General features: G+C 34.5%; 1 protein-coding gene and 3 long non-coding RNA genes across 4 annotated transcripts in view; 3 read left to right on the top strand and 1 right to left on the bottom strand.

Moving 5' to 3' along the window:
- Positions 1 to 2747: 2747 nt before the first annotated feature.
- Positions 2748 to 11251, top strand: part of LOC132740404 (uncharacterized) — a 34358-nt gene continuing 25854 nt past the window's right edge. The window contains exons 1-2 of the mRNA XM_060728299.1: positions 2748 to 2932; positions 3786 to 3929. Of these exons, the coding sequence (XP_060584282.1) occupies positions 2863 to 2932; positions 3786 to 3929 (214 nt within the window). The 5' untranslated portion in view covers positions 2748 to 2862. The remainder of the gene's footprint in view (positions 2933 to 3785; positions 3930 to 11251) is intronic.
- On the top strand, positions 4830 to 10063 carry LOC132740391 (uncharacterized). The gene is made up of 3 exons (XR_009627150.1): positions 4830 to 5239; positions 5920 to 6072; positions 7929 to 10063. It is a non-coding gene; the product is annotated as an uncharacterized LOC132740391 (long non-coding RNA).
- LOC132740397 (uncharacterized) lies at positions 6203 to 6785 on the bottom strand. Its single transcript, XR_009627154.1, has 2 exons — positions 6733 to 6785; positions 6203 to 6442 (listed from the first exon to the last, which is right to left on the bottom strand). It is a non-coding gene; the product is annotated as an uncharacterized LOC132740397 (long non-coding RNA).
- Positions 6294 to 7796, top strand: LOC132740384 (uncharacterized). The gene is made up of 2 exons (XR_009627149.1): positions 6294 to 6425; positions 6722 to 7796. It is a non-coding gene; the product is annotated as an uncharacterized LOC132740384 (long non-coding RNA).

Below are 11251 nucleotides of genomic sequence, written 5' to 3'. Positions count from 1 at the left end.
CAAATGCCTGCTTGACACTTCTCAACTATGTCAGCTATGTATCATGTAATTGTATTCTTAGGTACATAGTACTTTCAGCATTCAATAAAGTAATTTATATCAAACAGCTGGGGATATAAATTAAACTATGTCGGTATTTTGTTTCATATAGGATAATTTATTTTGTCCTGTATTAAATATCAAATGGTTGTTTTGATTTTGTAATTTAAATGATCCTCTCCAAAGAAGTGGGTGTATATTGCTTTGTACAGCATCTTTTGGCACATAAATCAGACCTTGTCTGACAATAACTAAAGAATGCTTTGGCCTCTGGTTGACTAGCAGATGTCCCCTATAGATATTTTAGGTCAAGTGGCCAAAAGACAAGGTTGTTGTGGCCATGACCTCTTAAAGCTTGCTTCATCAATAAATAAAGGAAGCTTTGACTTACAGCCCTAAGATTTAGTGTGAATGTTGGCAATGAGATGTTAATAACCTTATTAATTCTTTTGGCAATTTGTCAAAAGGTCACTGTAGTCATGGACCACACAATACTTACCTAAGAAATAACTTGGCTTTGGCCTATAGTCCTTAGACTTGGTTGGGAGATTGATCATGACAACATGACCTCTATTGATTTTGAGTTAAGTAGGCTAAAAGGTCAAGGTCACAGTGACCATAACCAAATAAATCATTTTTATTATGCCCCCGCATGTAATGGCCGGGGCATATAGTGTTTACCCTGTTCCGTCCTTCCGTCATTCCGTCCTTCCGTCCTTCCGTCATTCCGTCCTTCCGTCATTCTGTCATTCGTCATCATCAGTTTCCGTTCATTATCTTAGTAACGGTTGCACATATTCAACTCAAATTTGACATATGGATATGTCATGAGAAAAATACAGGTCAAGTTCGAATTTGGTCATGGTTCGATGATTTTTGGCAGAGTTATGCCCCTTTTACTTTTGAAAATAATATGAAATTTTCAGTTTCCGTTCATTATCTCCCCTAACGGTACAACACACATTCAACTCAAATTTGACATATGGATATGTCATGAGAAAATACAGGTCAAGTTTCGAATTTGGTCATGGTTCAACGATTTTTGGCAGAGTTATGCCCCTTTTACTTTGAAAACAATATGAAATTTTCAGTTTCCATTCATTATCTCCCCAACTGTAACAACACATTCAAACTCAAATTTGACATATGGATATGTCATGAGAAAAATACGGGTCAAGTTCGAATTTGGTTATGATTCGATGATTTTTTGGCAGAGTTATGCCCCTTTTACTTTGAAAATAATATGAAATTTTCAGTTTCCGTTCATTATTCCCCCCAACGGTACAACACATTCAACTCAAATTTGACATATGGATATGTCATGAGAAAAATACGGGTCAAGTTCGAATTTGGTCATGATTCGATGATTTTTGGCAGAGTTTGCCCCTTTTACTTTGAAAATAATATGAAATTTTCAGTTTCCGTTCATTATCTCCCCAACGGTACAACACATTCAACTCAAATTTGACATATGGATATGTCATGAGAAAATACGGGTCAAGTTCGAATTTTGGTCATGATTCGATGATTTTTGGCAGAGTTATGCCCCTTTTACTTTGAAAATAATATGAAATTTTCAGTTTCCGTTCATTATCTCCCCAACGGTACACACATTCAACTCAAATTTGACATTATGGATATGTCATGGAGAAAATACAGGTCAAGTTTGAATTTGGTCATGGTTCGATGATTTTTGGCGAGTTTATGCTCCTTTTACTTTGAAAATAATATGAAATTTTCAATTTCTGTTTATTATCTCCCCAACAGTACAAACACATTCAACTCAAATTTGACATATGGATATTTTTTTGGAATGCCAAGGTCAAGTTCGAATTTGGTCATGGTTCAATAATTTTTGGCAGATTAATGCCCTTTTCACTTTGAAAAAAATATGAAATTTACAGTTTCTGTTCATTATCTACCCAACAGTGTTAAATATTCAACTCAAATTTGACATATGGATATGTCAAAGGAATGGGCAGGTCAAGTTGGAATTAGGTCATGGTTCGATGATTTTTTGGCAGAGTTATGTCCCTTTCACTTTGAAAATAATATAGATACATCTTAGGAATAGGCAGTTTAAGTTTCGAATTTGGTCGTGGTTCAATGATTTTGGACAAACTTATCTTTCTTGAATATTGGAAAAAATTTTGAACTTTCAGTTTCAGCACTCATACTTTAGTGGAAATGTATGTAGCCATTATTTTGGCTACAAATATGAAATATGCTATTTTCAAAAGGATAAGACTGAATAATTTCAGTGCCTTGAACATTGTATGAAAAATGGTTTGTGTTAACATTGAAAAGTTTTAAGGGCTTTGAACTTAAAATGAAAACAATAATTTGTGCAAACAAATTTGGAACTAAATATAATAACATCTGAAATTTTGGCTGCATGCGGGGGCATCCGTGGCATGATGACACATTTCTAGTATTGAAAAATGTGTTTAAACAGGCTCAATCAAACTGAGCCTGCAATATTTTCAATTATGCCGTGTTTGGATTTCTTTAGGGATTTTGTTTGTCTCTGTTTAATTGTAGATTAAGTAGGCCTTTTCATTTATGTAAAATACAACATTGTGCTTACAATCAATTGCATTTCAGTGAGAGCAGAATATGAATGTAACAGCAACTATGTTAACAGTCTTGTTCTTTACAAATATTACAGATAAGAAGACTATGCAATATTTCCATAATGGGGGTATACAATCATGTGTTACAAAAAATCGTTTGCTCATTGTTAACATTTGCTTTTTATATTGGAATTTAGATGATGCAGAAATTCTGTCTTCAAATGATAACAGAATAAACTACACTGTTGTTATGGAGCGTCATCTTCAGACCAATCCTTCAGGAAAATTTGTGAAAGTTCAATTTATGCCTGAGATGGAAGGTACATCATTTAAAATATTTATGATTCAATGTTGACTTATCCAAACATAAACATATTAGAGGCAGAACATTGTGGTAAAGGGTTTTCAAAGGTTTTTAAAGTTTCATGTTTTCCCTTGATTGTTAAAAGACCAAGGTCATACATGAATATGTCAGATCTATTTTAGTTGTTATTTTGTCAAAGTATTGAACAAATTCATTCATTTATAACAAAGTTATAGTCAATTTAGCAAATTTCAAGAATTTTACCTTCAAAATGATAATTAATGAAATGATTTTAACAAAATACATTTATATTTGTCCCAACCTGATTAAAATCAGTGTTAAATAATGCTCAGCTTTTAGTTCTGACCATGACCAAATACCATTTCTGGTGACATTTTACACAGTCAATGATCGGCAAGCTTTCATAATTTTGAAAGTGGTGTGGTTTCTAATTTTAATCCTTGAAAAACCTACACTGAATAAGCAATTTCACGATTTAGCAATTATCTTGCCCATTAAGAATTGACTATTATTTCAAGTTAATTTGTTAAAAATTACTTCAAATATTTTTTTTCTAACAAAAATCAACAATTTGTTTAACTTCCATGGATAATAGTATTTTGGTACAATTTTCTAATGCCTATGTAAAAACTGGTTTAATTGCATGGCTAAAAATAGTTTTCTTGGAAACCTGAATTATAAAGAAGGCCAAACATATACAGTCGTCATTAGATCTACATAAAAGAAGTTCAGATTGTATTTTGGCCTTTATAATTTAAACTTGGCAAAAACCCACATTTTCCAAGTTCAAGATTACAACTTTACATGTTTGTTGTAATATAGATTTCAACATCTTTTATCTGTTACAGCTGGAAGTATGAATTGCCCAACACAATGGCTATTACTAATTGGATGTGGTACCACACAGAAAGACTTGGAAAAGGCTGTTCTTGAGATGGTGAATCATTGCGAGAAAATGTTCATCACAAGTGTTCATGTTTATTGTTCAAAAGGTATAACTGTATGAATGATATTTGAATTTTATTTTTAATTTCCTTTACTTTTGTAGTCTATCTTTTGAAATGCGTAAGGAATGTTCACAATACTTGAATGGGTGATATGTTTAAAGGGAGACAAAGGCAAAATTTTCATTTCTTTGATTGAGTTTTTCTTTCAATATTCTAAAATGTCTAAGCAGTCTCAGGATCAAAACTTTTCTCCTTTTAAACTATAAAATGATGGTTCCCCATTTTGACCCACATGGGTCAGGTTAGAGCATTTAGGTTTCACAATACTTGTTACAGAGAACTATGAAAACGTTATAGTACCTATCAAATGAATGACTAAGACTTACTTCAATCTAACAATGTCCACAATATCCGTTTTTAGCTCACCCGTCACAAAGTGAGAGGGTGAGCTTTTGTGATCGCTTTTCGTCCGGCGTCCGTCCGTCCGTCCATAGTCAGTCCGGCGTCTGTCTGTAAACGTTTACTTTAAATGACATCTCCTCATAAACCACTAAGCCAATTTCATCTAAACTTCACAGGAATGTTCCTTTGGTGGTCACCTTTAAAAATTGTTCAAAGAATTTAATTCCATGCAGAACTCTGGTTGCCATGGCAACCAAAAGAAAAAACTTTAAATATCTTCTTCTAAAAACCCAAAGAGCTAGAGCTTAGATATTTTGCATGAAACATCTTCTGGTGAGTGTCTACCAAGTTTGTTCAAATAAAAGCCCTGGGGTCAAAATTGGCCCGGCCCCAGGCGGTCATTGATTTTTCTTTTATGCATATAGTAAAAACTTAAAAAATGTTCTTTGGAAAAACCAAAATAGCTAGAGTTTAGATACTAAGCATGAAACATCTTCTAGTGAGTGTCTACAAAGTTTGTTTAAATAAAAGCCCCGGGGGTCATTCATTTTCCTTATATGTGTAGTGGAATGCAAAAATGGGGCTTCTTGACGTTGACGTCATTATCGAGAAAATGCGAGATCTTTGACGCCATTTTTTCCTCATTATTTTTCCGTTCATCTGGCAGTAAAACAGCGCTTAATTATATAATAAATGACTTGTCAGCACATGGGGTCCTGATTCATACAGAGTAATCAACGGCAAAAATAATTTGCTACCGTTCATCCTATGACAGCAAGTAAAATTATCACGGGAAAAGATTTTTACGAGGACAACTGATTACGTCATCTGACATTGATTGTTGATGAAATATTGGTGAATTGATTCGATGTTTTTCGGTGTTTTAAAGAATATTTTACACTGACAACGTCTGTTTTGACAAAAATTATATATAACTGGATTATTCGGGTTAGGTGAGTATTTATTTTTTCTAGTATTTTTGCTTAAATATGTATTTTATCGGAAAATAATTGTACCCGGAAGTAGAAACAATTGCAGTTCCTGGACAACGGTTTGTTGATAGCAACATGGAAAATGGCAGCCAAGTAATTATTTACTCAAAGCAATTAAAACCAAAATTTATGTAATTAATCTCTTAGATAAAACAATCATCAAAGTGAGGAAATTTAAGATTTTCAAGAATTTTAATCTTTACTTTCTTCCATGCATACAGTACTGTACAGTACATGTATGAGAATAAAAAATTGAGCTGTTGAAAACTTGTATCCCAAAAGTGAAAATATATCTCTGGCTCCATTGTTTGAGTTGTTTAAATTTTTCAGATCTTTAAAATTAAAAATATGGAGATGTTGCAGTTTCCATAATTTCTCATAACCAGACTCAATAAATGTCCAGGGTGTTGAATGAGTGCATAGGCATATATTTTTTCATTGACACAACTAGACTACTTAATTAAAAAATGTCACAGCCCTATGACAAGCTTTCTAGAAAGGATACATATTAAAGGAATCATATCTGCAGGTGCCTTATTAGCAAAACTTGAGGACCTCAGGAAAATCTGACTGTTCTATAAATTTTAAAAACTGTATATCAATAAAACATAATTTACAAATTGAACTACTGTACATTTCAGGCACTTCACCATGCACTCTTGATGTAAAGTACTCCAACCCTTGGGATTATGCCCAACAAGTGCACTTTTCCCATCATTCTCAACCGGGTGGTCCAATATGTTTTAGGACACCAAGGAAGTTTCATGTGTTTGGTGTTTGTGTAGAGGGATCAGGTTAGTTTGCCCTGCCCATAACATTTTTTGACATATTTTTTCATGTGCATATTGTAAAAAACATGTTTAAAAATATTATCAAGGTAGATTTATATATTTTTTCTTGTCAGATGTGTTCCTTTGTCATGAATTTTATTATTATTATATGCCCGAAAGGGCATATTATGTTATACCCCCTGGCGTCCGTCTGTCTGTCCGTCCGTCCGTCCGTCCGTACGTCCGTCCGTCCGTTAGCAATTTGGTTTCCGGAGCATAACTTAAGTTCCATTTGGCCCACAATGTTAAAACTTCATAGGATGATTGTCCATATTGGGTAGAAGACCCCTATTGATTTTGGGGTCAAAAGGTCAAAGGTCAAGGTCACTATTACCTTAAAACTGAAAATGGTTTCCGGAGCATAACTTAAGTTCCATTCGACCCACAATGTTCAAACTTCATAGGATGATTGTCCATATTGGGAAGAAGACCCCTATTGATTTTGGGGTCACAAGGTCAAAGGTCAAGGTCACTATGACCTTGATACTGAAAACAGTTTCCGGAGCATAACTTAAGTTCCAATTGACCCACAATGTTCAAACTTCATAGGATGATTGTCCATATTGGGTAGAAGACCCCTATTGATTTTGGGGTCAAAAGGTCAAAGGTCAAGGTCACTATTACCTTAAAACTGAAAACGGTTTCCGGAGCATAACTTAAGTTCCATTCGACCCACAATGTTCAAACTTCATAGGATGATTGTCCATATTGGGAAGAAGACCCCTATTGATTTTGCGGTCACAAGGTCAAAGGTCAAGGTCACTTTGACCTTGATACTGAAAACAGTTTCCGGAGCATAACTTAAGTTCCAATTGGCCCACAATATTCAAACTTCATAGGATGATTGTCCATATTGGGTAGAAGACCCCTATTGATTTTGGGGTCAAAAGGTCAAAGGGCAAGGTCACTATTACCTTATAACTGAAAACAGTTTCCAGAGCATAACTTAAGTTCCATTCGACCCACAATGTTCAAACTTCATAGGATGATTGTCCATATTGGGAAGAAGACCCCTATTGATTTTGGGGTCACAAGGTCAAAGGTCAAGGTCACTATGACCTTGATACTGAAAACAGTTTCCGGAGCATAACTTAAGTTCCAATTGGCCCACAATGTTCAAACTACATAGGATGATTGTCCATATTGGGTAGAAGACCCCTATTGATTTTGGGGTCAAAAGGTCAAAGGTCAAGGTCACTATTACCTTATAACTGAAAACAGTTTATAGAGCATAACTTAAGTTCCATTCGACCCACAATGTTCAAACTTCATAGGATGATTGTCCATATTGGGTAGAAGACCCCTATTGATTTTGGGGTCACAAGGTCAAAGGTGAAGGTCACTATTACATTGATACTGAAAAATATGTTTCCACGCATAACTTAAGTTCCATTTGACCCACAATGTTCAAACTTCATAGGATGATTGTCCATATTGGGTAGAAGACCCCTGTTGATTTTGGGGTCAAAAGTGAAGGTCACTATTACCTTGATACTGAAAACAGTTGCCGGAGCATATGTTAAGTTCCATTTGGCCCACAATGTTCAAACTTCATAGGATGATTGTCCATATTGGGTAGAAGACCCCTATTGATTTTGGGGTCAAAAGGTCAACGGTTAAGGTCATCCTTACTAAAAAAAAAAATACTTTCGGGCATATAATGCTCCGCCTAGCGGTGCTCTTGTTCTCCTATGCTATAGTATTTTCAGTTGCAAAAGGAATATTCAGCTAAATATAATCTTAATTTTAAGTATTATTTACTTAAGTACTATTTATATCCTATGCAAACTTTTTAAATTTCCAATTTATATGTATTTTAGGACTTCATGGAAGTGTCAGTCTCAACATGCTTGGTACTTTTATATCTGGAAAGTGAAAAACTATGCAACAGGTTGCCTAAGTGTACTGTCCTGAAGTCATCAAGATATGGGCACAATATCCTACAGCTTATAGATGATCCAGAAAATCCCTAGGAAGTCATTTCTTAAGTTAAGCCCTCAAACTGTTATCCAAATACCACCATTTTTGTGCAAGTGCAATGGAGCCATGTGTTATAACATGTAAAGAATATATTAATTCTGTGGAGGTAAAAATGTATTTACTGAAACAATTGCCTCCCAGAGGTCTTTTATCTGAAGTACAGTAATGATGCAGCAAGACATTAGTATCTATTTGAACAAATTGGGCAGTTCTTCAAATCTGACATGGCTAAAATACTGTGTGGCCAAAACCAGTTATCTCGAAAACAGAAACAAAGTTGGAGATTGACAAAATGTGAAAAAGGTGGAAAGAGAAAGAGCAGTATTTTACTCTTGAGTATAATTGGAGTTCTTATAACATAGTGGTCATGTATGGACTGTCATTATTTTTATCATTTCAAATATAGCTTATGATACAAGTAGATGCTTCATAAGATAAGACTGCAAGTGTGTTGCATAACTGGTGCTCTAAGGACTAATGCTATATTAACAAGTATGTGGATCATTGATGCATAGATATTAATTAATGGCTGCCTATATTATTTTTGGATGCCAGTTTACCAGTTACTAATTTCCATCATTTTTACAAAATGTTTATTAGATTAAGTTTAGTGTAATACAACATTTGTCATTTTACTCTAAGTTATAGAATTCTATTGAACCTATGCATGTTATGAATTGATCAACTGTCAACTGATCTTAAGCTTTGATCTAGATTGAAAATGACTGTATGAAAATGTAAAGTAACATTAAGCTTCAGTACTTGTTGTCAAATTTTAAACATTTTATAGTAACTGTTGTAGAATATGAAAAATACTTTATCTATAACAATGATAGGTCAGTTGAATTTTTATGTTGATATTAGTGTAGAATCACATTGTAAATTATCACCAATCCTTAAAATTGTTAAAAGAAGCAGCAAAATCAAGAATATTCAATGGTAGCTAGGCAACCAAATGAACCAATATTCCCTTCAGTTGGGAAGGATTTTAAACAGATGCATCATAATAAAAATACTTTATATGTTTGATCACATTGTAACTCTATAATTGAAAAATAATCATCACTAAGTTATAAAATATCAAAATATAGAACCTTAAATGTACCTGAAAATAAATGTTGTGAACATGATATTAGAAGTATCATTTTTAATTTATATTATTAAGGAATGGTGAGGCAGGCTGTTCTCTGAATACCTTATTAATTTCAGTTACACATTATTTGTGGTATTGTTTTCATTTTTAGCTCACCTGACCACGAAGTGGTCAAGGTGAGGTATAGTGATGGGGCTATGTCCGGCGTCGTGCGTCGTCAACAATTGGGTTGTTAACAGTCTAGCAGTCACAGTTTTGATTGGATCATCATCAAACTTTGTCAGAATGTGTGTCTCAATGAAATACAGATCAAGTTCGAAGATGGGTTATCTCGGGTCAAAAACTAGGTCACAGGAGCTAAAAATAGAAAAACCTTGTTAACACTCTAGAGGCTGCAGTTTTCATCCAAATATTCTGGAAATTTGTCAGGAAGGTTGTTTTATTGATATCTAGGTCAAGTTCGAAGATGGGTCATCTCCGGTCAAAAACTAGGTCACAGGAGCTAAAAATAGAAAAAGCTTGTTAACACTCTAATAATTGGGTTGTTAACAGTCTAGCAGTCACAGTTTTGATTTGATCATCATCAAACTTTGTCAGAATGTTTGTCTCAAAGAAATACAGATCGAGTTCGAAGATGGGTTATCTCGGGTCAAAAACTAGGTCACTGGAGTTAAAAATAGAAAAAGCTTGTTTATACTCTAGAGGCTGCAGTTTTCATCCAAATATTCTGGAAATTTGTCAGAAAGGTTGTTTTAATGATATCTAGGTCAAGTTCGAAGATGGGTCATCTCCGGTCAAAAACTAGGTCACAGGAGCTAAAAATAGAAAAAGCTTGTTAACACTCTAGTGGCTGCAGTTTTCATCCAAATATTCTTGAAATTTGTCAGGAAAGGTTGTTTTGATGATATCTAGGTCAAGTTCGAAGATGGGTCATCTCCGCGTCAAAAACTAGGTCACAGGAGCTAAAAATAGAAAAAGCTTGTTAACACTCTAGTGGCTGCAGTTTTTCATCCAAATATTCTGGAAATTTGTCAGGAAGGTTGTTTTGATGATTTCTAGGTCAAGTTCGAAGATGGGTCATGTCCGGTCAAAAACTAGGTCACAGGAGCTAAAAATAGAAAAAGCTTGTTAACACTCTATAGGCTGCAGTTTTCATCCAAATATTCTGGAAATTTGTCAGGAAGGTTGTTTTTATCATTTCTAGGTCAAGTTCGAAGATGGGTCATGTCTAGTCAAAAACTAGGTCACAGGAGCTAAAAATAGAAAAAGCTTGTTAACACTCTAATGGTTGCAGTTTTCATCCAAACATTCTGGAAATTTGTCAGAAAGGTTGTTTTGATGATTTCTAGGTCAAGTTCGAAGATGGGTCATCTCAGGTCAAAAACTAGGTCACAGGAGCTAAAAATAGAAAAAGCTTGTTTATACTCTAGTGGCTGCAGTTTTCATCTAAATATTCTGGAAATTTGTCAAGAAGGTTGTTTTGATGATATCTAAGTCAAGTTGGAAGATGGGTCATCTCCGGTCAAAAACTAGGTCACAGGAGCTAAAAATAGAAAAGCTTGTTAACGCATTAGGGGCTGCAGTTTTCATCCAAATATTCTTGAAATTTGTCAGGAAGGTTGTTTTGATGATTTCTAGGTCAAGTTCGAAGATGGGTTATCTCCGGTCAAAAACTAGGTCACAGGAGCTAAGAATAGAAAAAGCTTGTTAACACTCTAGTGGCTGCAGTATTGATTCAAATATTCTGGAAATTTGTCAGGAAGGTTGTTTTGATGATTTCTAGGTCAAGTTCGAAGATGGGTCATCTCAGGTCAAAAACTAGGTCACAGGAGCTAAAAATAGAAAAAGCTTGTTTACACTCTAGTGGCTGCAGCTTTGATTCAAATATTCTTGAAATTTGTCAAGAATGTTGTTTTGATGTTTTCTGGGTCAAGTGCTAAGATTGGTCATGTCGGGTCAAAAACTAGGTCACAGGAGCTAAAAATAGAAAAATCTTTTTAACACTCTAGTGGCTGCAGTTTTGATCCAAATTTCCTGGAAATTGGTCAGGAAGGTTGTTTTGATGATTTC

Source organism: Ruditapes philippinarum, unplaced genomic scaffold (genome assembly GCF_026571515.1).
Source record: "Ruditapes philippinarum isolate M1 unplaced genomic scaffold, ASM2657151v2 ctg2386_1_1_1_1, whole genome shotgun sequence".
Classification (NCBI taxonomy): Eukaryota; Metazoa; Mollusca; class Bivalvia; order Venerida; family Veneridae; genus Ruditapes; species Ruditapes philippinarum.
This window is presented reverse-complemented; position numbering and strand designations above follow the sequence as displayed.